This window comes from Asterias rubens, chromosome 9 (genome assembly GCF_902459465.1).
Source record: "Asterias rubens chromosome 9, eAstRub1.3, whole genome shotgun sequence".
NCBI classification, from domain to species: Eukaryota; Metazoa; Echinodermata; class Asteroidea; order Forcipulatida; family Asteriidae; genus Asterias; species Asterias rubens.
In genome coordinates, this window is record NC_047070.1 from 10700720 (window position 1) to 10727951 (window position 27232).

The window sequence follows — 27232 nt, forward strand, 5'->3', positions numbered from 1 at the left end:
AAAGTTAATGTCATTTCCCAAGTTCTGTGAAATGTTTGGTCACATTATTGTTAAAGGCAGTGGACACTATTGGTAATTGTCAAAGACTAGCCTTCACAGTTGGTGTATCTCAACATATGCATAAAATAACAAACCTGTGAAAATTTGAGCTCAATCGATCATCGAAGTTGCGAGATAATAATGAAAGAAAAAAACACCCTTGTCACACGAAGTTGTGTGCGTTTAGATGGTTGATTTCGAGACCTCAAGTTCTAAATCTGAGGTCTCGAAATCAAATTTGTAAATAAATTACTTCTTTCTCGGAAACTATGGCACTTCAGAGGAAGCTGTTTCTCACAATGTTTTATACCATCAACCTCTCCCCATTACTTGTCACCAAGAAAGGTTTCATGCTAATAATTAATTTGAGTAATTACCAATTGTGTCCACTGCCTTTAATGAAATGAGTGGTCTCTAAAGCGCTAAATAAGGGCCAGAAGATAAACTTTTCAAAATTAATTTTAGTATCTGCGTACCCATATTTTACCTTACCTTATTTTTGATCATCCTTCTTTTCAAAGTATTCATGAAAACTGAATAGAGTTTGTAATTATGAAAAAACATCTTAATTTTTATTAAAAATTATGCAATTGTCTCCTCCGGCTTTGTAAATTGATCAGCATTCTGTGCAATTAAGCGACTGAAAAATTAATTATTACCTGTTTTTTGTGTGCAACAAATTGTATTATAAATGAATATTGAATATGAATATAAATCATTCATGAGTGACATTGGTAGAAAATATAATAGATGGAAGAGTGTTTCTTCGGGTGTGTATTTTTGACTGGGTGCTCCATTATAAAAATTATTCTTTTGAAAATGTTGGAGGGTATGATGAACTTCCTTGGTGACAGTGTACTGGTTGTCAGGAGCCACTAGTGTGGGCGTGGACACAATGTTTTTCTCAGAGCCGTATATTTGGGAGTTACGAAAACTTGCAATTAGGCCCCATTTAGTGCTCCTAAAAATGCTTGGGCGAACAAGTGGTGCCAGACTAGTCCTGCTGTTGTGTTGTGCTGCATTTGGAGACAAAATGGCGTCCAGCAACCACGTGACCAAAGAAAACTGGTCCCTCTCTCAATATACAGCTGTGGTTTTTCTCCATTCTACTTTGTACCAGTAGTATCAAACTGGGGGAATGATGTACTGTGCATTCCAGCCTTGAGGTAGACTTGTGGACAAAGCGTTAATGGTCCCACGCGGTGAGATAGTCAAGGTTTGGCAGTGCCATGGCGAGACCACGAACTGCTGGTTGCCCACTTCTACTCCCCATTAATTTGGACCGTAGTCGTGACAGCAGTTGCGGGAATCGCGGGGAGAGTCGGAAGGCTATCACCGCGACAGACATTTAACGACTTGTCCACAAGTCTAGCCTTGAGGACAATTCATGTACACTGCCTTTTTAGCTGTATGGCAAATTTCAATGGCCATTTGGCCCTTTTTTACCATTCCAGGCAGTCTATGTAGAACTCATAATTGGTACTTGTACTTATGAATCATATCGTACTGGTATTTTGCTTGGAAAATTCTTGCACTCTGTACTCAACTGAAAAATAGCATATATTTAAAAATCATGTTCTCAATAATTGACTGAAAATGAATTCAGACTTGATTTCTAGCCTTGTGGTCGAAAAAGCACTTTCATTAAAATGTGCATTAAATTTTCTGATACTTCTTTCTGATTTTCTTGAACCAGAATTGATTATGGTTGTAGGGCAACACCACTGCCTATTGGTGGGCTGACGTGCCTGTGCGCATCTGTGTACAGACCTTAACCGATAGAAAACAATCCTCTGGAACCAGACGATTGCAAACTAGCTCATTCATGAACATGACAAACTTGTGTTTTCTGTGTCACTTCATTCGATATTGAGTGTTGAAGGAAAATAAATCAGCAAATGGCAGTACAAGATTAGCATCAAACTTGTAGAAGAAAGTTTTTTAGTAAAATTTCAATTTGTTTTCCTTACGTTTATGAAACTTAAAGGATTATTACAGAATTGGTTTGGAAACAAAACAATTGCTGGCAGTGTGTACTTTTTGCAAACCACCATGTATATAACCTGGCAAACCTGTAGAAGTTTGAGAGCAATCGGCCATCTGGGTCACACACAAAAATGGTGAAAATTCTATAACACTTTTTTGCGACATCGACGTAAGTTTTATGCATATCTGTGACCTTCACGATTTTTGTTTCTTACCAATTCTGTAACGTTCCTTTAATTTTAGGAGAACCCAAATATTCAGTGACATCATTAGGTCAGTATTTAAGACACTTGTTTGTCATTGTAAATAAGATACTGTATCAATGTAATGGTAGCCATTTTATATGTGTATTCTTTCCTTAGTGGCCTAAGACTCCTGTACAGCAGCTCTAAAGTAAATGGTGTCAGCCATTTTGAAGGCCAGTCCCATACTTGCCAGCATGACTGTGCATGATGAGTAATCTCAAAAAGTAGAAAATAAAGAACAGAAAATGCTTCTGATCACAAATTTATTCTCTTATCAATTTGTGTTTTTAATATTTATAAAATGGCACGACTTCTTGGAAGTGGTCTTTATCAGTTGGAAGTGGTCTTTATATTATCCCTCTTACGGACAATGTCATACAGAGCAACAGGCAAACAATTAAAGGCAATTAATCTCCAGGAAGAAAAACATTTCAATCAATCAATCAGTTTATTTCCACAGTATCAAAATCACAATCAAAGTAGAAACAAAGACAAATGTAAGTTGGAAGTTAAAAGAGGGAAAGTTGTTTGATAAGATTAATTAAGTGAAGAATAAAGCGTGGACATTTATGAAACTGTGGAGGGACCCACAAAAAGCAAGCTTGGTTATGGGTCCCTGATGAGCAAGCTTGAGCCGATAATTATTTTGATTCACATGTTAATTCCCCCATCTTTGTCTTGGGATGGATACCAACAGAAAAATGCGTGTTGAAGGCCTACTACCCATAATATTGTGATCGTTGTGCATGCAGTGCGTTGCCTTCAAATGGCTATAAAAATTGCCCAGTGTGAAAAGCAAGTCCTATTATATAATGCAATGCGTGCAAATGTAGCGTTGGTGTATGCTGATCATTTTCAGTAGTGAACTAAAAATACTTTAAACATACTCGACTCGTTTTGCTTTTTATGTCCATTATTGTTCCTTCTGTCGTGCATCTGAGGGCTATAAACCCACAAAGCTAAATGCAATCTAGCCCCATAAAAAATAGTATAATCCACTCTATATAAGTAATAATATAAGGATATGGAGTTGATTGGACCAATTCATGGGGCTAAACGCAATCCAACAATTCATAAGGGCCTTATATTGTTAAATATTCTAGTTTTTTAGTCAATCTGTGGTTTTACCTAGACACAATTGCAACAGAAATAATTTCCCGCCAAATAAACATATTTAACAAAAAAGTAGGAAAAGGAAGAAGGGAAAATACAAAGTGAAAATAAATTAAAAATGGCCGCTTTTGCTTTTAAATTTCCACCATAGAGTTATATATAACTCTATGATTTCCACACACAAAATTTTTGAGCTGACATTTCCAAATTCGCCAAACGTGTTACCCCCGCCTCCCACCCCGGGGCCGCGGCCGGGCCCGCCCATCGATTGCGAACTGTGTCTGATAGCGCCCTCTGTTGAGGTTACGGAAAGGGCCTTTCCAAAACCACAGTTTCAGCTTCGGATTTGGCTTAATTCGTTTTCTCGTCTGAAGCCCTGGATGTGTATTAACAAAGCACCCGCAATTTGTCAAAACAACCGCGGGGCCAAGCTCGTCTGAGCCGAATCCAGAGCTGAAGCCGTGGTTTCGAAAAGGGCGTATGGGGAACTGCTGACAGCAGGATCGGATTGTGAGCGAGATCGTCACTGCGATCGACGTCAGTTATCGATCGTCAGTTATCGATCGTCGCCCCGCCGGCGTCGTCGATCGGTGGTGTTGTAGACAGTCCAGATTTCCGTACCAGTCGTCGGTCCATGGCATGGTCAGTAGTATAGTCAGTGCAGTGTCATCGGCCGGCAGTTAACGATAGGTTTTCTTCCGTCCATACAGTACAGGAAGCAGCTGCAGCTTGACGTGAATTTGGATGATTGATGGTGAGGATTTGTCTGGAAAAACGTCCGTAATTCTGTACAGTAACCACTTTTTTTTTCATAATATTAAGAAAAACAAATTGGAAAAGTTTCCGTATGGCGCCACCACTTTTTCATTCGATATGAAATATATAGTATCTAATTTACCTCAATGAGATATCCCTTTTTCTAAAAATGAGTGAAAAAGTGGTGGCGCCATACGGAAAGTTATCCAACAAATTGCCTATCTTTAGACTTGTATATTATTAGTAAACTCGCCGAGGCGAAATCTTCCAACGTAAACAAGTCATGTGTGTGAAGTGGTTGCAGGATACCGAAATCTTTCGCCATTATTATTTCTTAACCACTCTTTCACAGAGGGATAGGTCATTTATTTAAGGTTTAATTAGAGTATATTTTTTTCATGACGAATGAAAAAGTGGTGGCAGGATATTGACTATTGAAACTTTTCCGTAGGAAGTACCTGTGGCTGCCAGCACAGGGGCGAAAAGGGGTGTTTAATACAAATTACAACACTTGGACTTCAGGCACAAACCGCATTATTTGTGCACGTGCACTAGGTGTGAACAGCGCCTGTAAGCCATGATGGTAGGGAGGTCGACGGAAAGGCCTCAATCGTGATTTGTATCTGTTAGTACATGAAAAGTGCTTGTGAAAACTCACCCAAATAAGGCCGAGTAAAAAAAAAAACATGTTTAGCGTCCGGGTTTCTAAAAAAAAGGAAGGAGGAGGGGCTTTTTATTTTTTATTTTTTATTTTCAAGATGGCCGCCATTCTTTTAAAAATTTCAAATATACATTGTTTTTCTACTGTTCAAACACAAAATTCATAAAAGAAACATGTTGGACAAGACATTGAACACGTTTACAGTGGTTTTATTTGTTTTTTGTCAACGTAATTGCAAATTAAAAGGCAAGATTATCAAGAAAGATGCATCAAATAAAACTCATGAGTGAAAGTTTGAGTTGAAAAATGCAGTGCCTACTTATTGAGTAAACTGCGAAAAACTGTCACGGTTTTTCCATCAAATGCATCCACGTTCAACGAGCTGACAGTGGGTACCAACCTCATCTCTGGCTGTATTGAGGGCAGCATTCCAACGGACACCATGGAAATTTCTCAAAAACGCCTGCAGGCAATTTTGGAGATTCAAAGTTTTCTACATTATGTACATAATTTGTTAGTGTTTTTTATCAACAGGGGAAATAGACAAAATAATTTTGCTGGATGCTTACTACCACCAAGTATGCTTTCGGATAAAAAGTAATCTATTTCTTAAAACTGTGGAGATGCAGGCAAAAATCAATTTAACGTTAAAAAATAGAACTAAATTGAACTTGAGGTTCCAATCTGTGTTCTGTGCTCTTTTTTTAATATTCCAAACATTGTGAACCAGATTTGAAAAGTAAAACTTTAAGTGTTAAAAGATCATACAACACTTGGTTCTTTCCTTGCTGAAGGAATGCAGTAAAATGACCTACTGTGGTCGAGGATTAAAGGCCCTAGTGTTCTTCTTGTGAGGATTCTTGCCTGCATCTCTACACTCATTACACAGAGGGTAGTTCCCATCCCCAGTGATAAGATCGTGTTCACTTCCACAAAAAAAGCACAGAGGGTCGTCAAAAGTAACATAGTATGGTGCTTCTATTGGCAAGTCACAGGTGAGTTTATCGTTGACGTAGACTACATTGAAGACAGACTCTTCATCACCATCAGTAGAAACATCTTGAAAGCATGTGCCACAAGAGAAGGCCAACAATTCCAGTTCCCGCTCTAGTTGCCGCCTTTGCTCAGGTTTTAGAACTCGTGCTGCATAGCACACTCTCCACTTGAGGCATTCTCCACACTGGGAAAATAAAATTGTCAAACATAAAATGAACATTCCATATTTGTTAATCTTAAATGTTATTCCAGCTATATTAAAAGGATTGGTGCCATTATTTTCTTGCATTTCTTGAAGGAACTCTTACTCTTCCAATGCAACACTTGGGACTCACAACAACAACATTTCTTATTGACATACTATTCCATCCAAGCCTCCCCAAGTTCCCATCAATCATTTTGATTAAACCTGTATATTTTTTATATGAAAGTTCAGACACAATGAAAGGGCCAATTTTCAAAAAAAGGGTTAAATCCATTATTTGCTCTGTGAAAAATTCTACATTGTAAATGTCATGTCAGCTGAAAAGTGTATTTTGAATCATCTCAATATTAGGAATGACAACATAATAACTGGGAAAAAAAATCTCTTTTTGAACTTGACACGTCCAATTCAATCACGAAGCATAGTTAACAAAAAATATTTAAAAAAAATACAAAGAAATAGGTCTACCATCACCTGTATTTACGAACACGGTTTACAAAGTGTTACAATTAAATGTAACTCAAAGGCCTACCTGTACGACCATCTTTACATTCTTTGACTTCTGCGACGAGGGGGAGAAAGGCATCCTGTGGTGTTGGGCAGCCTGTTGCAACTTGGATGGTATGTGCGTCTCCAGACCAATCTCTTCCTTACCATACAAATCCTGTTTGTAAATACAAAAATTGTTAGGGTGTTGTAAACAACTAATTTTTTTATTCAAAGATGCCATTTTAAAGGCAAATCACAGTGCAGTAAACCATTGCATGTAAGATCGCTTCAAGAATTTCTCGATCAAAAATGTGAAAAGTCTAAAATTGTATTTGATTGGGACAATGTACTTATCATTTAAATGTGGTGAGGTAAGAGTTTTACAGGAGCAAAGGAGATTCTTGCTGGTAAACTTTATGTTGTACCATCAGGTTGATTGGTCAAACAGGTGAATTTTAATGAATATAATGTGGTATTCACGTACACTTCTCAAAAAGTTACTCAATTTGGTTAAGGCCTCACCTCAAAGTGTTTGTATTTCTCCTGCTGTGGGACAGGGAAAGGGAGATGGTGAAGCTTCACAAAAGTATCTGGAGAGGTTCTAGGCAGACCACATACGCAATCTTGTGCTCCACATTTGTTTATGCTGAATTGATATTGCCCACATAAACAATGCTTCTTCATGAACTCTTTCATCTGCTCTGTCAGCTTACAAGGACGAGATGAGTCCAGCAGGATGTCAGAATCAAACTCCTCGTCTATTTTCTTTAACTGGGATACAAACTCCACCATTTCCTCTTTTGATGCTGCTGAAAACACTTTAAATTTCTGTCCCTTCAGCTGAAGCCTTGAAAACACATTGCCAAGAAGTAACTTGGTGGGCTTGATGCATTCCATAACTTCTGCTTTGAGAGTTGGCTCCTTCTTTGACATTTCTCGGATTGCCTTCATGTTATTAGCAGACTTAATTTTATGCTCCATCGTGGCCATTTCAGTTCTCATGACACCAACACCTTGTAATCCCAAATTCAAGTTTGACATCACTCGTTCTGCTGGATTTTTCCAGCTGTGGTGTGGAGGCGTCTGCACTGAGATCAACATGTCTAAGTTTCGCTCCAAGAAGTACGCAACCTGGGCTAACTGTGTTCTAGCAAAGCGGATGTTATGATCAGGACCACCATCGTGGTAATGGCATTCCACAGGATTGTCTTTTGACAGTAACTTGTTGAGCTCACAAGCATGCCGAGCTGCAGATGATGGCTCGAAGCAGTTTTCCTTCAGGCCGACATGGACTTGACCAGTGTAGAATGAGCCTTCAATGTCCTCTGGAATGTTGACATTAAAGCTCACAGAAGGACTCAACGAAAATCTGGTAAAATCGTGATCTGCAACGGTCATCATCTGCTTCATGCCAACCACTACTTGTTTGCCCCGTTCAACAGCTGCAACAGGAAAGTTCGGTTCCCCAACCTTCACAGTGTGCTTGTCGTCTTGACAAACAAAGCTCGTGATGTTGCGGAACTTGACTGCAAATTCTTTCTGGTAGCGAAAAACTGCCGAGGCATAGTAGACATCTGCATGATGTTTCCTGTGTTGTCGGGCTGCAACCATCATCTTTACTTTCACCCTACCAGTATTTTTCATGGCTGCTGCTGATGTCTTACTTGGCCAGAACTGTAAACGAAGCCATTGTACAGATGGTGTTGCAATCCCCTCATCACATTCTGCAGCCACTTGTTCATGTAGATCTCTAGTGCTGATGGCCATTGCCAGATGAGTAACTGCTTGCCCATCTTCATCCACAGGGTCGTGTCGTCTCTCATCGACTGCTGTCTCCAGCTTACTTGCTACATACTCCTGACATTTTACTAAAAATTCATTGTACTGTTGTGGACGGCCAGAGTTGAGTCTCAAGTCCCAAATTAAATCCGGGTCTTCATCATCCAGTATCTGACGGATCCTATCATCAACCTCAGCTTCAGATAAGCAACTCGCTGAAGAACAATCTCCTGTCAGACGACGATAGGCTTCTCGTAACGGTCCAACTTTTGTTCCAGTTACTTGACCAAAACTTGCTATGAAGTCACGTCGCATGGCACGGCTGTGGAAGATAGGCAGCTCTTTGTTTAGCTTCACTTTGTTGTCGTCATTAGCTTGCTGAATCTTTGTATCTGAATCTGTGGCATTTATTGTCCAAATGAAGTGCAAATGTGAAGGACCTCCTGTGTATGTGTATCGCACTGTCTTGCATGGAAACACTAAGTCATTGATGAATTCATTCCTGCGTCTCCTATCAGTGGGTGCATATTCATTAGCAAAGATCGGTTCATATGGTTGATTATGCTGTAGTGCATCATGAAGTGTTCTATATCGGGCCGACTTTGTTGGGGTTATCCATTGTGGTGAATAGATTTCCCACTCATGTGTGTCCGTTCTAGCTACTTTTTTTGCATGCACTTCTTGCGAAGCATCAACTTGCTGTTCCAAGTATGATGAATACTTCCCGAGATTTTCAGCAAGATGTAGTAGGCTTTCTCTCACTGACCTCCACATCTGTTTTTTCATGAATGCTTTGGTACACAACTCAAACAGCATATGTGACAACTCAACCACCTTCTGCTTAGAAAGATTACGACATATCCGTTTTCGATGTTTTGCTTTTTCTGGTCTATTGTAGTCAACGAACTGATCAAACATGGCTGGCACATGACAACTCCGGCCATTTAGTTTGTGTCTATGCCCATCAAGTTCCCACATGACATCAGCTAGAATAGACACAAAGCATTTTCCTTGGTCAATTGCATCTGCCAACCAGCCCAATTTATTACTTTCACACCACTTAAGTATGTCATTCTTTAGTTGGATCTTCCTGTTCTTTTTAACCTCGGGAAATGGTGGAGGAAGAGATCTAGACTGCTGTTGGGCTGCCATCATAAGCTTGAATGGATTGATGGTCTCTGCTGCAGCTGCTGCTGGCTCAGGCTCAGAGATCACAAATTCAACGAAATGGCCAAGACATGTTACAATGTCAACTAGAGATTCATCTGGGTTTACCGAGATTAAGAGCTTGTCTTTGTGTTCTCCAATATTGACCTGGAGCTAAAAAAAATAATGAAAAAAATAAAAACTCAAAACAAGAGACTTGATGAAAGCATGTGATATAGCAAGCAGTCATGCATCATACAGAAATATATGTACGTAGGGTCAGGGCTTGACCAACATGCTACAAATAAAGAGAAGGGGAAAACAGAGGGAAATAGACGTGGGTCATCTCCCAGACACAATAGAGGAAAAGGTCATGGGTCATTTCAACCCCGACACAGGATGCTACAAAAAATAGCAAAAAAGACCTGGGTCATATACCCGACAAGCCATGCTACAAAAAAAGAAAAAAGACCTGGGTCATATACCCGACAAGCCATGCTACAAAAAAAGAAAAAAGACCTGGGTCATATACCCGACAAGCCATGCTACAAAAAAAGAAAAAAGACCTGGGTCATATACCCGACAAGCCATGCTACAAAAAAAAAGAAAAAAGACCTGGGTCATATACCCGACAAGCCATGCTACAAAAAAAAAGAAATGGCATGGGTCATATACCCGACACGCCATTCTAAAAAATAAAATAATCGAAGTGTGTCATGTACCCGAAACGGTTTCACCCCCCCCCCGCCCTTCTATTTCTAAAAAAGTAAACAAACTTGTCAAATCAAGTCAAATGTACCCAACATCACATGTACCCCATATTAATAAAGCTAATTTTTTTGATACATTTTGAAAAACCTATTTTTAAACCAAAATACAAAAACTTTGTTTAGTAAACGTTGAGACTTGAGTACTGACCTGCGTAGTTTCATACTGGTCGCCAATGGGGTCCCCTTCGTCAAAAACTCCACTCGCAAATGAGACGAAAACATCTGTGAACGAAATCTTTGCATCCAGTACGCTACGTCCATACCACGGCTTTACTACCTTCGTTTTTGTTCGTATCAATATACAAACAAACACTATTTTCTTCCTTTCTTGAGACTTTCAACTATAAAACAAGACAGAAAACCCTAAGGCAGCCGATCACAGACCCATGCAGCTAGCTGTCAAGAGTCCATGTGGTTGTTGTCAACTCATGAAATATTAGACTTCAAATCAAGTCAAACCGAGTTTAGTTGCCGCTAGCTTCAACAGCGTTCCGCACTTGTACGTATACGGCGGCGCGTACTGAGAACACGACTGTCTAACCGACTTGTCCGAGTTTAGTATTAAATACGCAATAGTCATGACAAACGAGTCTGTACCCCGACTTTACATGTAGCAACGACGATAAACAAAATTGACGTATCCGGTCCTCGTGAAAAAGACAAACGTTTATTTATACTCGTTAGTGCTACCAGAGCACAGCTAGTATAACCAAAGGATTGCGGGAAAAAAATACCCGAATGGATCGTACGTACTTGGAGTGGAAATTGGGTCAACTGGACCGATAACAATCTATAAATTGGAATTTCTGACTTGCAAGTATTTTATTTTCCGATGGCTCGGCTGACATTTTACGATTTTTAAAATCTCATTTTGAATTGGTAAAAATAAAAATAAAATCCATGCGGCCCCCAAAAAGGAAGCGGGCGGGGACGCTAAACATAAGTTTTTTTTTACTTCGCCTAACATCATTTATGTGCAAATTTTGATGTACAAAATCATCTGTGGTTAGCTGAAGACATAAATTCCTTTCACAATTAAGCAGTTTTTTCTCGATTGATTGGAATTTTAAATCAAAAACACAGAGTTGAAAACAAGAAAATTAGCGCGTAACGGAGAGCCCATTTTTGGTCGCGGAAAAACTCAATCGATTTTGTGTCGAAAATGTTTCTTTTAAAGTGAGCCCTCTTGTGGCCTCGATAGCCTAAAGTCACGTGGGATATGTTGACATTTGTGTAGAGGAAGGTCTGAGGAATTGATAGGTACCAAATTTAATAGAACTTTAAAAAGTTGAGGTTTGACACATAATTTTACATAAAAAATCTCCAATTTCTCAAATATGGAAACTACAAAACCTATACAAAACTCATATTTTCTGAAAGCTTATACCTTGGTGATCATGTGCATATCTTTGTTTCTTTGCTAGGTAGCTGCTCATAGCTGCGCATTTAAGATTTAAGAGGGGTCCTGACAGATTTGTTTTGCAGCCTATGGACTTACGTGTATTGAAGCTGTCCACACGGGGACATTTGTTTGACAATTGACATGATTTTGAGAATGGTCTGACAGACAAAAACAAAGTACAAAAATACATTAAAATATAAGATAAATGATTGATTTTACTACCATTAGATTACGTTTGAGATAAGCTTTCCAATGGTACCAAATTTGTTTTTTTTTTCGTAAAAAAATTGGAAAACCCGTCGACCTCCCTAATGATGGTGGATGGTTCACACGTTACTGACCTGCAGATTTGATAAACCTATGTGACTTTTGTGAAGGGCAGTTTTGTCTTCCATTTGAGCTCATTCAGCCATGAATTCATGGACATCTTCCATTTTCAAACAACACTTGGTTTGGAGAAGCATGTTAAAAGTAGAATTAGCTCTTAATTAGTTGTATTGGTTAAATGTTTTACTTTACGATGTAATATGACAAACTGTTAAGGGGGGGGGGACCTTATTTTTGTTTATGTGTTTATTTAGTTGACAAAAACTAAGTAGTTGGTTTATTTCATATAAATAAAAAACGTCAAGGAATGAACATGTATGATTTCTACCAATACATTACATGTAGGTTCATGAGTGGTTAAGAGCACTGTATAAAAACTGACTTTTATTAGCAGCATGCAGCATCATAGTCCAGCTTTCTCCAGAAGACGATCAGAGCATATTGATCGAAACGTCGATTTGAAACCTACGGTTCTTTTTTAGAACCACCCCAACTCATAGATAGTCATTACATGGTGTTACCGCAAACCTTTCCATATCGTATTTCCACCATGCAAAGTTTAAAATCCTAATTATTATTATAATTAAGATTACCAAATTTAAACTCTGATGTTTCTGATCAGCAGAGTGTGGGTCGAGTCCCTCAATCAAGACACTTAATCATTGCTTCGGATGGGACAGAAAGCCTTTGGTCCCATGTGGTGTGTAACGCTTGTAAAATAACCCAATGCACTTATCAAAAAGAGAAGTGGTTCGCCTTGGCTTTCCTGGCTGGATTAGCAGCATATTTGCTCCACAGCACCTTGTAAACCATTACCATGGTGCTATGTAAAAGAAGTAGATCTCATAATTCCAACAAAGTCCCACATACCTTGCAGGAAGATACTGTTGTTAATGTGCCTTGAGTGTCAATGAGTGACGGACGGGCACTATTTAAAGGCAGTGGACACTATTGGTAATTACTCAAAATATTTATTAGCATAAAACCTTTCTTGGTGACGAGTAATGGGGAGAGGTTGATGGTATAAAACATTGTGAGAAACGGCTCCCTCTGAAGTGCTATAGTTTTCGAGAAAGAAGTAATTTTCCCCGAATTTGATTTCGAGACCTCAAGTTTAGAACTTGAAGGTCTCGAAATCAACCATCTAAACGCACAGAACTTTGTGTGAAAAGGGTGTATTTCTTTCATTATTATCTCGCAAGTTCGATGACCGATTGAGCTCAAATTTTCACAGGTTTGTTATTTTATGCATATGTTGAGATACACCAGCTCTGAAGGCTAGTCTTTGACAATAGTGTCCACTGGCTTTAAGAAGCCACCATTATTATTAATAAATGTTAAATAAAGTATTCAATGAACATAGTAGATCAACATTTATAACCAGCTCAGCTAAAACACAATAAGTGGACAAAAACAAGCACAAAATGCAAGACAATTTTAATATTGTTCTCTCTTTAATTTTTCAGAATAGATATTGAGCTTCATCCGTTGTGTCAACCACCATGCCGTCGGTTCCAGGTGTACTTGGTGTTCCAACATTTTGCATCATAACAGGAGCCAGTAGAGGTTTAGGACGAGAGATTGCCCTAAGTCTTGGATCACAACTTGGACCCAACTCCTTATTGACACTTACTGCAAGATCCTCGGTCGATCTTGAAGAAACTCGTAAGCAGGTTGCAGCCCGAGCGCCAGAGGTTTCAGTCAGACTGGTAAGTGGAGACCTGGGTGTGGAAAGCAAGGTTGAGAAGATCATCTCAAGTTTATTTGAAGGAGTCGACGGCACAAAGTATCAGCACGCCTTGCTCGTTCACAACGCCGGTTCTCTCGGAGACACATCAAATGTGGGAAATCTCAAAGCCACCCCAGAATCTCTTCAGAGGTACTATCTGCTGAATGTAACATCTTGCATCAGTTTGAGCTCAATCTTCTTGAAGACCTTTCCCAAGCGGGAAGGTTTGCGGCGCACTATCATAGCGATCACAAGCCTTTGTGCTTTGCAGGCCACAAAAAGCTTGAGTCTTTATTGCTCAGGCAAAGCGGCACGCAATATGGTCATGAAGAATATTGCAATTGAAGACCCAGATGTTAGGGTGCTGAATTGGGCCCCAGGGGTATTGAATACACAGATGCACCATGATCTCATTGCAAATGTCCAGGATGCAGAAATTAAAGAAATGATGATTTCTGTTGAAAGTACACAGTATTATTTGACACCTGCTGCATCTTGCAAGGTATTGATGCAAGTCTTTAGGGAAGATTCATTTGAATCGGGAGCACACATTGATGTTTGGGATGTTGAACAGAAGGAGTAAAGAGGGTTTGTGTTACTGCTCCTATCAGTATTAGTCCTGTTCAAACTAGATTAGCCAAGGGCTGTATACTCCCCAAGGAGCTGAGAAAATATACAAGAATATTTCGGGCCCAATGACTAGGATGCTAATGAAAAGCTCATTGATACGTTCGCTGTTGTAGAATGTGCTATTTAGTATAAGAACTACATTGTACAATGTATGTGTGTTTTGTTATTATTATTGTTGTTTTCCTCAAAAGGGCACTGAGTTGATTACTGGTTCAAATCAAACACTGAGCTATTTTGACAATTTGTGATGCTTTGGGCTAGAAAAGCATTGCAATGAAGTAGCTGGAAATATGTTTTAAAAGTAGAATATATAACGATTCACACAAAAGTTCTTAAAGCCATTGGACACTTTCGGTAAACGGTATTGTCCAAGGCCCACACTTCGTGTATCGCAACTTCTATAGAAAATAACAAACCTGTGAAAATTTAGGCTCAATCAGTCATCAGAGTTGGGAGAAAATATCAGGAAAACCCACCCTTGTTTCTGTACGTTTCGCCGTGTCATGACATGTATTTAATAAATCCGTAATTCGAGAATTGATATTGTTTTAATGTTTTCTCAAAAAGTAAAGCATTTCATGGAATAATATTTCAAGAGAAGTCTTTCACCATTGCCTTCTGTAAACCCTGTAAGTTATTTGTAAATCTGTGAACTTTAAAACAAATTTCTGTACCGAAAGTGTCCAATGGCTTTAACAAATGCTTTTTGTAACCTGAAGCGCCCGATTTGAACACAATGTGACCCTTTAGTACACAAGCCAGGGTGTAATGCATGGGTCAATTGTAGATGTTGAGATACTTGGTTGTGTCCCTAATGGATTAAAGTCTGTGGCCACTGGCCACTTAAGGTCTGCGGCCACTGGTCACCTGGCTTCTTTACAGCCCCCCGTTCATTCCCATTAAAATGTGATGCAGCTGAATTTAACTTACTACATGTGTACATGTAAAGATGTTTGGTTCATAAATAACAAGAGTGCAATGTAGACTTTTACTCTCACCTTGCAGCTTGCTGAAACACAGGCAAATTACTTGGCTGGGGGTGAACCCAGGACCTTTGCATTGCTAGAGCAGTGCTCGAAATGCACATAAACAATATTATCTTACTTCTGACTTGTTATCATTGGCGTAGTGTATGTGGACATTTTGATTGAGGGGGCAGAGGGGTTGACTTTACTTGCCACAAATGATATTCGCACAGGGTAAAAATTGCTAAAGGGTGATTATACAATAGTTGGCCAGAAGGGTTGAAATTGTGCACAGATTAAAACATAAGTAGGCCTACCAATGTATCTAATACCAGGTATCGCTTAACATGTTCTTTGTCCAAAAAGTTTATTTGCTGTGCCTCCCCCCTCCCTGCTGCTTTGCCTTAATTTTGGAGGGCAGTGAATCAACATGGTTGTTGCAGTATTGCGGGAACGCTTGGTGGCAGTAGACCTTATCGGTTTATCTATTTTCTCTCAGAAGTGTGAGCATGCTCATCAGGACTGTTATATTCATTAAAATCTTTTGGAATGTTTATTTAGTAGATTAATGTAATTTGTGATTGAGTGTTTTGTTTACAATCAAATGCTGATGGATCTTGGCCAAAGTGCAATCATCTTGTCTTCTACATGTATTCCTTCAACCAAATCAGCTAAGAAGTCTGGCACCTTCTATTAAAAGGTCTCCAGTATAATGCATTATTGATTCAGGAGACAGGGTACCTGATAGAGATGGTTGCATCATATGAGAAAGTTAAAGTCGTGTTTAGATTAAAGGAACATTACAGAATTGGTTTTTGCTAACAAAACAGTTGCTGACAGTGTAAGCACTTTTAATCCACCATACATAAACTGACAAACCTGTAGAAGTTTGAGATCGATCGGCCATCTGGGTCACAAGAAAACAGTGAAAACAGTGGTTACACATTTTGCATTTCAAGGGATGTTTTCTACTGTCATCATCATTAGACCGTGTAAATTTTATGCAAAGCTGTGATCTTAGACATATCTTTTTCCCTACCAATTCTGTAATGTTCCTTTAAGTGGTTCTGACTAAGCCTAAAGGCCCGGTCACACAGGCCCCGATAACAAAAACAAAAATGATAATGTTAAAAATGCACGCCCTCGATTGGTTGAAATGCTCCACGCAGAATTTCGCCCGCGCTCATTTAACCAATCGTGCATTTTTATTGTTCTCAGTTTCGTTATCGGGGCCTGTGTGACCAGGGCCCAATTTCATGGCTCTGCTAACCGCCGAATTCTGTGCTTACGATCACGATTTCCTGCTTACTGCAAGCGCCAAATTTCTGCACTAGCCTTGTAAGCGTAGAGTGCCTAGTAACCTGGAGTATGCATGCGCAGAAGCCAAAAGTCGCCGCTTACTCGTGAAATACGCTTGTCGTAAGCACATAACTCCCTGCTTTTGTAAGCGTGGGTTCTGTGCTTATGGTAAGCAGAGCCATGAAATTGGGCCCAGGCTTTTTAGGCTAATGGCAAACTCAAGAATGGATGTTTTTCAACATGTTAGCCATATCCTCTTGTGAAACCCTCGATTCTATCAAAGGCTTAGTTTACACAACTGGCGAAATCTTTATTATAAACAAATGTGTGTTATGAAAACAAATGTGAACTATAAAAACATGTATTCTTAGAATTAAGTATTTTCACTGGTGCTTCATGTTTGGTATCTAAAAAAAGTAATATGGCTTTGGTGTGTTTTGGTAATGGTTTGTTTTGTCTTGTCATAATTATGGATATCACTTTATTTTATGAAACATAAATATATATATACTACTTTAAGTTTTGTCATATTTTATGAAGCGTTTAAAACTGACTCACTTTTCATTTGTCATATTTACATGTATGGTACTTCATTGTTTTAGTTTTAAGGTTGCTGGTATCGGGTGTTTATGTGGTTTAAACTTTTAAGAATGTTAAAGGAACACGTTGCCTTGGATCGGTCGAGTTGGTCTTTGAAACGCATTTGTAACCGTTTGTTATAAAATGCATATGGTTGGAACGATGTTTAAAAAGTAGAATACAATGATCCACACAAAAAATGCCTCGAAATTGCACGGTTTTCTTTTTCTCGTTGACTAACACGGTCAGCCATTATGGCCGACCGTGTTAGTTCGCAAAATAAAAGGAGCAATTTCGAGGCAAATTTGTGTGGATCATTGTATTCTACTTTTTAAACATCTTTCCAACCATATGCATTTTTATAAAAAAACCGGTTACAAACGCTTTTCGAAGACCAACTCGACCAATCCAAGGCAACGTGTTCCTTTAAACAATTTTTAAAATCTAAAAATTGAGAAATTAGTATGTTAGTCTCAACTGAGGGTAAGGAAAGGTTTAGGAGTCTTAAAGGCAGTGGACACTATTGGTAATTGTCAAAGACTAGTCTTCACAGTTGGTGTATCTCAACATATGCACGTAATAACTAACCTGTGAAAATTTGAGCTCAATCGGTCATCAAAGTTGCGAGATAATAATGAAAGAAAAAAACACCCTTGTCGCACGAAGTTGTGTGCGTTTAGATGGTTGATTTCGAGACCTGAAGTTCTAAATCTGAGGTCTCGAAATCAAATTCGTGGAAAATTACTTCTTTCTAAAAAATTATGGCACTTCAGAGAGGGCTGTATATAAAAATAAAAGATTACAATACAAAAACTTGCTGCATATGGTTTGAATTTAATTGACTAAATTTTTACAAAATCCCAGCAATTAGATGTAAACCACAGAAAGTTTTGCCAAATCCTTTTTGTGGTTTACATACCAGCAGTATTTTGTGTGTGTAAGTTTATGGTTTACGAACCATGAACATGCAACAAACATTTATAAATCATGGTTCATAAACCATGGACATTTTACGCATCTTTAAAACATGGTTTATAAACCAGAAAAAAAATGAAGCATCAAATTCATGGTTTTTAAACCAAAAAAATTGAGGCATTTAAAAAAAAATTGTTTATAAACCATGAAAATTAAAACATGAAAATCAAAACATGAAAATCATGGTTTACAAATCATGGTTTATAAACCATAAAAATTGAAGCATGAAAAACATGGTTTACAAATCATGGTTTATAAACCATGAAGGGTTGAGGCATCTTGAAAACATGGTTTATAAACCATGAAAATTGAAACATGAAAATCATATGGTTTATAACCCATGAAATCGGAGGCATCTAAAAAACATGGTTTGTAAACCATGAAAACTGAAGCATCAAATTCATGGTTTACAAACCATGGTTTATAAACCATGGAGGTAGCTAATCCTACCTCCATGTATAAACCATACACAAATGGTGAAATCATAGGCCGTGTCCGAAACGGCGACTTAGGCTACAGCTACGGCTAGATCGCGCGCGTCTGCCTATTCTTCAACACTGGTAGACGCGCTGATCTAGACGTAGCTGTAGCCGAAGTCGTCGTTTCGGACACGGCCTAAATCAGAGAAACAGAGAAACAGAGCGCCCGCTAGCGTTCGTTCATTACAAGTGTGTACAGTTTTGTGTGCCCGCGCAACACCAAAAAATGGTCTTGGAACCAAGACTATCCCAATCTGAGAATCGTCCCAACTGTAGTTGGGGCGGGCCAAATGAACCTGGGATCCAGAGATCTGTCGCCAAATCAAAATTATTAACCACCACTTTATATGGGCCACAATTAAGACGAGAGAAACTTGAAAGGAGCAATTTATTAGGCCTCCTAAGTTCATGAGCTTTGGGCAGTCCCAAATAGGAAAACTCGAGTTGGGGCCGGGACCGGTTTCAACTACAGTTTGGCCGATTCTACAGTTGGGCCGGAACGTCTTGATAGTTTCAGACATAAACATGACACCCACCACAGTCCACGTTAATTCTGCGCAGCACTTGGTTGTCTACTAACCACATGTGACTGACAAACCAAGCCCTGAGCTGAGCTCGCGCCTAGCCAAGACTATTTCGCATTTCGTCAGCACTTTTCTTCAGAGTAGCACCACGGTACACTTGTACTTTTAGTTTTAGCGGATTGTAAAAGTAGCTATTTCGATATTCCTGTGTGTGTCAAATTGGCCCTTCTTGGCCTTGGCTTGGGGATCGGAGGGAGAATGGAGCAGCAACAATCGGAAGCCCAACAACATGCCCAAGTACAATCCAACCTACTCCCAGGCATGCCAGGTGCAAAAAGACGTGGCTCGGCGGGAAGACCCTTATTGTCGCTTGAGTCGAAAAGAGAAAAGGCACGAGCCCGGGTGAAGAGGTGGAGGGAGACCCATCAATACCAGCCAAAGGCCACGGTACGGCTATCCGCTGCGGTAAGCAGGCGATGGGTGGGGTTGGCCGATGAACTAAGTATCGACAACAATGCTCTGGCGACATTGCTTCTCGATTTGTTTGATGATGACACGTAAGTTTGTGAAGAACTTGCGGGTAGACAACAACCACGTGTGAATCTCTTTTGTGGGAGTGGTAGCTAGCTATGGAAAGAGCCGGTCTGGGTGGGGGACTCTGTGCGGTTGTGGATAACTTTCCATATGGCGCCACCACTTTTTCACTCATTTTTTTTACAAAAAGGGATATATCAATCAGGTAAATTAGAAACTATATTATTTTATTTCAAAAGAAAAAGTGGTGGCGCCATAGGGAAACTTTTCCGCGGTTGTCAATGTTTTATTTAAACAATAGGCCTAGGCCTACTCTGCTCATCTTTTAATAGACCTTATGCACATGACGTCATTTCAGTACGGCGCCCCCGCATTGAGGTCAAAACGTGATTGTTCATTGGTCAATCTATGTGCGTTTTGATTGTTTCGTCACCGTTTGACCTCAAAGATGGCGGCTGGATGACGTCAATGCATAAGGTCTATAGGGATAATAGGGGGCCTAGTCGCAATAACGTAACCCTCCTGCCAACAGCGGAGCCTCCGGCAGGAGGGTTACGTTATCGCAACTAATATTTTAATAACATACTGTTTTAAATTTTGGGGTCCTACTACTTGCCGTCAACTCGCCGTCAACTCACTTGTGCTGTCAACTCGCCGTCAACTCCTCCAACATACATTTAAAATCCACAATAGAAGCATAGAACGGTGACTTATCAGCTAAAAGAGAACTTGCGTAAGTTTTAGGTCGTATTTCGGAATAAAAATCGAGTTTTTTTTCTTGTGAAAAAATTATCTCGAAGCAGCAAAACCGTCGGCCGCCATCTTGCTTTTTCATATGGATTAATCTTGGCCCAAGATGTCAATGATTGGTACTTTTTTTATCAACACAAAGTCGTTTTTGTGAATAAATTTGTACCGAAAACCATGAGAAATATGTAGTTCAGCCCAGACTTAACACTTCCGTGCCCCATTTATAAATTTTAAAACGAAAATGATTTGACGGCGAGTTGACGGCAAGTCGGCGAGTTGACGGCAAGTAGTAGGACCAAAATTTTGCAATGATTCTTTGATGAATGAAAGGGAAAACTCAACCTAAAATCACCTTTTTTTATTTTATGAAATAGACTAGTAGGCCTAGCGTATTAATATTATTAGCCTAAACAAATTAGATGCTCCTTTTGCTAAAAAAGAGTTTAAAAATGGTGGCAGGATTGTACGGAAATCTTACCCTCAATAGTCTATTTCAAATCTCGAACCCCCCACAATCAGCCCCTCCCCACGGGAAATTTGCCCCCAGCAAGCTCGCCCCTGGCCCAGGTACAAACTTGCCCATACTTGCTTCCCCCTACAAAGAAAGTTTCCCCCCTGAGGCTGGGGACAAGTTTGTTCTGTTGGGGCCCCTAAATTGTGGATCAAGCTGCTGTGCCCGTTAGCCCTGGTAGGACGTCAGTCAGTGCCACTGCGTTGCAACAACGAAGGAGTCCAACCTGGGCTACTGTGCCTGTGCGCTATCATCAGGGAAGCAACATCTACTGCAACCTTCAAGCGCCAACTCAGAAACTCCCAGCCAGTCATGTTTCTTTTGTCTTCAGACTACAATTAGTTTTGTTTAATTCCGTTGTTGATTCTTAGAGAGCTCAATGTAACTGCTCCATTGTTAATATTATCATGATTATTATTATTATTAACACAGGCTAACATCTTCAGTAACACTCAAATTGCCATCCAACCCAACGCCTGTTAGTTTGTCTCGTGTACAAACCTCGTCCAAGGATGCCAGGTACAGTGATAGCTTAGAATAGATTCAAGTAAATTTTCATTCATTAAATACCTCTGACAGTTTCACTACTCCTATTGGTGGAGAGCGCGTCACGTGGGGGTGTTTAAACCTTTGATAATGACCAGTGTTTATAACCGGTTGTGAGCGGATACTCTGTGCTAGTCTTGGTGCAAGACGCTTCTTGTTATGGGCGATGCGGGCGCTGTCTGTAAGTTGGCCGCACTGTGTGTGAAAGGAAAACGAGAACGTGTTGCACCAAGACTATACGCGCACGAATGTAACCAGAAACTGTCAGAAATAGGCGTCTCAGTCATAACAATGCAACACACGGACGTCGTACATGTACATACAGAGCTCAAGCATGTCGAAAACAGATAAGTTTTACAGAGTTTCTTACTTTATTACGCCTTTTAACCAAAAAGGCATTTATGTAATGGGAATAAAAGAGTAGTGTCTCGTTCTTTAACGGTCGTTTAAAACTTTGCAGGGTCGTTGCGCTGTAATAAAGGCCCTCGCTTTTTGCTCAGGGCAATGACCCTGCCTGTTTTAAACGGCTGTGAAAGAACTTGCGTCCACACTTTTATTCATTCAATTTTCCAAATGATTTGCTGTTTTGATTTGTACATTGGCAACATAGTCACTTTATCTTTTGTAATAGAAAAAAAGACTAAATTTGGTTGCATTTTTAAAAATTTGTTGTGCATTAGCCTGTTGACGACCCCAGTGTATGACGGACAGCGGTCAGATGATGAAGAAATGCCATCTTCATCAAAAGGGTAAATCAAAAATGTTTTGTGTCATTTTGAGTAGGACCTATGTAACTAACATCTTAATAAAAAATAATTGTCTAAACTAAAGAAGCAAATTATTAAATTGAAAGCAATTTCCCTGAATAGATCCACATTGTCTGATTCCGGTAATTACCATGTTAACGAGTTAAAATGACCGTTGAAAAATACTTTGGTAAAAGCACTGGGGAGCTGTTGATATCATAAAACATTGTCAGAAATGACAATTTTTGAAGTAAACTAGTTTAAGAGAAAAAGACAAAAGTTCAGGCATGACGCCTGCCCATTCTGAGGCATCTGAAAACTGAAAACACATTCTTTGCAACAATTTTTTTTTTTCTTTTATTAATTTCTTGCAACTTTGATTTCTTTCAACATCAAATTTTCACAGATTTGTTATTTTTCATCTGTTGGGTTACACCAAGTGGGGATACTGTCTTTGAAAATTACAAGCAGTATACACTGGCTTTAAAAACACTTGTGTCCTTAAGCAAGACACCTAACCATTCGGATGGGACGTACAGCTGTTGGTCCCATGTGTTGTGTAACACATGTAAAAGAACCCAGTGCACTTATCGAAAAGAGAAGAGGTTTGCCCCGGTGTTCCTGGCTGTGGCTGTTGTATGCGTCGTAGCACCTTGTATATGCCCTTATAAGGTGCTGAATAATTTGGTCTCAGAATTCATCACTGCAATAACATATCTTTCTGAAAGTTTGTATACACTCAGCGCCTGGAGTACCTTGTTTGGTGCGCTATATAAGACTTCAATATTATTATTATTATTATTATTATTATGTTTTGTGTTGTATTAACGATACTGTTGACATTCTGCATTATTCACATGTATTTTTTACTTATTTCTTACAATCAGTGTTAACAACAAAATGACCAGGGACTTTGTGTGTGTAAAGGACGAGCCGCAGGAAGATGAAGACATGAGCCTGGATGACAGTTCTGATGAACCTCTGACTTCCCTTAAAAATAGGTTAGTTTGTTCTCATTGGTGAATTTGTGTTCTTTGTTGTTCTCACAACAAAGACAGTATGTTTATCATGGATACATTGGTACTAGAGTGCCTACAAAAGTATTGTTATACCTCGGTAACAAATTGTGAAGTTTGATTGGTCGAGAACCAATCACGTGACGTGCATTAAAAACGCATTATACCATGGCTAAAGATGCGCGCCACGCGTAATGCACAGCGCGGCGGGTAACATGAAAAGTGATGTGCACAGGTGTACATCACCTCGATCGTTCTCTGTGTTGGTTGATTTCCAGTGCTGTGTATGAAACAGGCGCGGGCTTGAGGGAACAGTCAGGAATTGTTTCTTGTTCGTCTGCTTATTAAACAATGAATTCTTCGTCGTAATAATGTTTGAAGATAACAACAGAACTTTGAGAGTGTTACCAAGGTATAACAAAACAATTGTTGCAAGTTGTGACTGGGTCCATGGGTTTGTGCACCCTCGGGGGGAAAATGGCACCCTCAGCTTCACCCTGTGGTGCCATTTCTCCTCTCGGGCGTACAAAACGCCGTGGACCCTGTCACAGCGTGCAAGTACCATGGCTGCACAGCGCGGAGGGTAACATGAGTGATGTTAACCGTTGTATATTACCTTGATCTTTCCCACCGTTAGTCGATTTCCAGCGCTTAGTATGAAACAGCCGCGGGTTTGAGGGAACTGTGAAGAGTTGTTTGTAAATTGAACAACTGTTCGACTGCTTATTTAATTATGCTTGTTATAAATAATGTCTGAAGATGACAACAGAACTTTGAGAAGAGGAATAATAATTTTACCAAGGTACAACAGAACAATTTGGTTTTGTTAACCCTCCGGGGAAAATGGCACCCTCGGCTTGGCCTCTGGTGCCATTTTCCCTCCTCGGGTGTTCAAAAGGCCATGGACCCCTTCACAGCGTGCAACAATTGTTTACTGTCGTCTAGTTCTGAGTCACAATTTGTATCCCCTTGTGGGAGTTTGCAGAGTTCCCTTGGCAGGAAGATTATCTAAACAAACACAAACAAACAAACCCAGACAAACAAAGGGTTAGTTATTGGTGATGAAAAGAAGAGTTGTCTTCATTTCTGATTTACAGAAAGAGCAGCATCGGCTTGCCGTATGTAACCAAATCTAGAGAGGAACAAGACATAACCAAGGATCACTCACACAGTGAAGAAGGGGACAGTTCCTCTTCAAGACCTGGTCTCCACAGAGAACTGGAAAGCCCCAAGGGAGCAGAGAAGACCAGGTTCTTCATAATTAGTGAGACGAGAATGAGGGATCTGGCAATGGAAGCACGACCTTACTGTACGACCTGCCAACAGCCAGTTGAGGTTGATGTCATGCCTAATGGAACATCAGCGCATGTGTCATGGGTAAGTCTTCATTCATAAATACATGTACCTCAGACAATTTTTGTATTCCTATTGGTGGAGAGCGCGTCACGTGGGGGTGGTAAACGGTTGATAATGACCAGCTGGACTCTGTTTATAACCGGAATAGTCATAGTGCAAGACGTTTCTTGTTACAGGCGATGCAGGCGCTGTCGGTGAGTTGGCCGTGCTGCCGTGCGATAAAAGACCTCGATCGCCTCGGGCCTTTATCACATGGCAACGACCCTGCCGGTTTTAAACGGCCATTAAAGAGCTCGTCGCTACCCTTTTATTCCCTTATTTATAATTATAACATACAAACCAAACATATTTCTCAGTGCAACAAGGTCTTATTTCTGAGATACAACTTTGTTGCTTAAAGGCAGTGGACACTATTGGTAATTACTCAAAATAATTATTACCATAAAACGTTACTTGGTTATGAGTATGGGGAGAGGTTGATAGTATAAAACACTGAGAAACGGCTCCCTCCTATGTAACTTACTTTTCGAGAAAGAAGTAGTTTTCCACAAAGTTGATTTCAAGACCTCAGATTGAGAATTTGGGGTCTCGAAATCAAGCATCTGAAAGCACACAACTTCAAGTGACAAGGGTGTTTTTTCTTTCATTATTATCTCGCAACTTCGATGACCGATTGAGCTCAAATCTTCACAGGTTTGTTATTTTATGCATGTTGAGATACAGCAAGTGAGAAGATTGGTCTTTGACAATTACCAATAGTATCCAGTTTCTTTAAAGGAACATTACATAATTATTTTTGCTTACAAAACAGTTGCTGGCAGTGTAAGCACGTTGTGTAATCCACCACATACAGAGCTGACACACTTGTAGAAGTTTGAGATCGATCGGCCATCTGGTTCACGAGAAAATAGAGAAAAACCAATTACTCATTTTGCATGACATCGATGCAACAAAAGAAGAAGAATAAAACACTCACTGAGCGAAATGCCAAATTAGATTACTTGTATTTCATCAAATATGACATTTCAGACAAAAATATTTCAAGGGATGTTTTCTACTATCATCACTAGACCGTGTAAGTTTTGTTTTATTACCAATTCTGTAGCGTTTCTTTGACAATAATATTAATGACACCATTTTATTAGGAAAGTGCTGTTTCCTAAGGTTGCAAAGGGCTCAGTGCATCAAAGAAGAAACAACAATGGGAATGAATCAGAAACCAAGAGGGAAACCACGACCAGGGCCCAGTTTGATAGAGCTGCTAAGCACAACAATTTGCTTATTATGAAATTTTTGCCTTGATAAAAATTGGCCTACCACATTTTCATGTGATTTTTAGGTTTATAAGCAAACATTAGCTGCATACCAGTGTCAAGCAATATGCAACAGATGGAAATTTGGTTGGTAATCCTCTTTTTTTCAAGGAAGTACATGTATGTCATGCTAAGCAAATTTTGTTGTGCTTAGCAGCTCTATGTAATTGGGCCCAGGCCAAGCCTGCAGCATTGAGGCAAAGAAAGTCCAGCAAAAGCCGGTCTCTCAATGACAAGAACATGCAGGCCAACAAGCGGGGCGAGAATTACAGATTATTAATTACGTTTTCAGTGACCTTTTGAACATGGTAACAGAGCTACATGTAGAACTTGTGATGGAGTGTGGGATGGAATTTCACACCCTAGGGCATGCAACTGCAAATGATTTTGATTTTCTCCTGATTTTCTGGTGGAATGGGAAATATCTACAAATTACCCTGTGGATGTAAAACGCTTTTTGTAGCCCAGGGGCCGATTTCACAAAGCAATAAAATTCATCGCAACACAAATTTTCAGTATCACCATAGTGATTTGAATTGTGACATCACACTTTACTAAGCAACTACGATTGATTTGAAGTTACGATCAATTTGAGACCTTTGTGAAATCGGCCCCTGGTTCGCCCAGAAGGGGTTAACCCCTGTATTCCTGGCTGCTGGCTGTGGCTGCTGTATGCTCCGTAGCACCTTGTAAAACCCTTAAGGTGCTAAATAATTGGGTCTCAGAACTCATCACTGCAATATAACGTATCTTTCTGAAAGTTTGTATACAATACTCAGTGCCTTGAGTACATGTACCTCGTTTGGCAGATACGTGCGCTATATAAGACTTCGGTATTATTATTATTATTATTTCTAATGAGTTGGAAATGTCAATAGGGAAAGTACTGGACAAACACTTAAACATGCTTATCTTATACCTTCTGTATGTTTCAGAAATGTGAACAGGGTCATAGCAGCTACTTCTGCTGCCAGGAGACTCTACAGGGTACACACCTTGGTGACCTACAGCTCGCATCGGCCTTGGTCCTCTCCGGCAACGATTACGCCAGCGTTCTCCTCATGTTTAACTTCATGAACTTGAGGATGATCCACAAAAAAACCTTCACGGCCTACCAGCAGAAGTTTATATGTCCTGTGATTAAGGAGAAAGCCTCGGACCTGTTTGCAGTGGCTAGGAGGAAACATGTGTCAACAGAGGACTCGTACTCGTAGGTTAGTTTCAGACTTTTTGGTTAGTGATGACTCTCACCCCTGCACTAATGATAACAACGATGATAATGTATTTAAAGTCGCCTGGAAGTGGTATTTTTTCAAAATAAAGCTTTTGTCACTAATATATGTGTTTTGATGAGTGGAATGTGAAT

The 27232-nt window shown here is 39.7% G+C and overlaps 3 protein-coding genes across 4 annotated transcripts; 2 read left to right on the forward strand and 1 right to left on the reverse strand.

Moving 5' to 3' along the window:
• The first annotated feature begins 3760 nt into the window (after positions 1-3760).
• On the forward strand, positions 3761-14632 carry LOC117294630 (sepiapterin reductase-like). The gene is made up of 2 exons (XM_033777125.1): positions 3761-4137; positions 13381-14632. The coding sequence occupies exon 2, from the start codon at positions 13417-13419 to the stop codon at positions 14224-14226; it is 810 nt and encodes a 269-aa protein (XP_033633016.1). The 5' UTR covers positions 3761-4137; positions 13381-13416; the 3' UTR covers positions 14227-14632.
• Positions 5108-6605, reverse strand: LOC117294631. Its single transcript, XM_033777126.1, has 2 exons — positions 6534-6605; positions 5108-5980 (listed from the first exon to the last, which is right to left on the reverse strand). Exons 1-2 carry the CDS (start codon positions 6585-6587, stop codon positions 5612-5614), a joined length of 423 nt encoding a protein of 140 aa, XP_033633017.1. The 5' UTR covers positions 6588-6605; the 3' UTR covers positions 5108-5611.
• Positions 14633-19111: 4479 nt separating the features above from the next.
• On the forward strand, positions 19112-27217 carry LOC117294995. Of its 2 annotated transcripts, XM_033777557.1 has the most exons (6): positions 19112-19651; positions 21322-21408; positions 22116-22184; positions 23069-23182; positions 24295-24574; positions 26802-27217. In XM_033777557.1, the coding sequence occupies exons 1-6, from the start codon at positions 19353-19355 to the stop codon at positions 27078-27080; spliced, it is 1128 nt and encodes a 375-aa protein (XP_033633448.1). In that variant the 5' UTR covers positions 19112-19352; the 3' UTR covers positions 27081-27217. The 2 variants fall into 2 exon arrangements, with proteins under 2 accessions (XP_033633448.1, XP_033633449.1); XM_033777558.1 differs by lacking the exon at positions 22116-22184.
• Positions 27218-27232: the final 15 nt, after the last annotated feature.

Bases quoted from the DNA above. Each gene is read 5' to 3' on its own strand.
- LOC117294995 (XM_033777557.1), top strand. From the start codon at position 19,353: ATGGAGCAGCAACAATCGGAAGCCCAACAACATGCCCAAGTACAATCC. The intron at 19,652-21,321 runs GTAAGTTTGTGA...TTATTAACACAG, and splicing joins GATTTGTTTGATGATGACAC to GCTAACATCTTCAGTAACAC. The intron at 23,183-24,294 runs GTTAGTTTGTTC...TCTGATTTACAG, and splicing joins CTGACTTCCCTTAAAAATAG to AAAGAGCAGCATCGGCTTGC.
- LOC117294630 (XM_033777125.1), top strand. From the start codon at position 13,417: ATGCCGTCGGTTCCAGGTGTACTTGGTGTTCCAACATTTTGCATCATA.
- LOC117294631 (XM_033777126.1), bottom strand. From the start codon at position 6,587: ATGCCTTTCTCCCCCTCGTCGCAGAAGTCAAAGAATGTAAAGATGGTC. The intron at 5,981-6,533 runs GTAGGCCTTTGA...TTATTTTCCCAG, and splicing joins ATGTAAAGATGGTCGTACAG to TGTGGAGAATGCCTCAAGTG.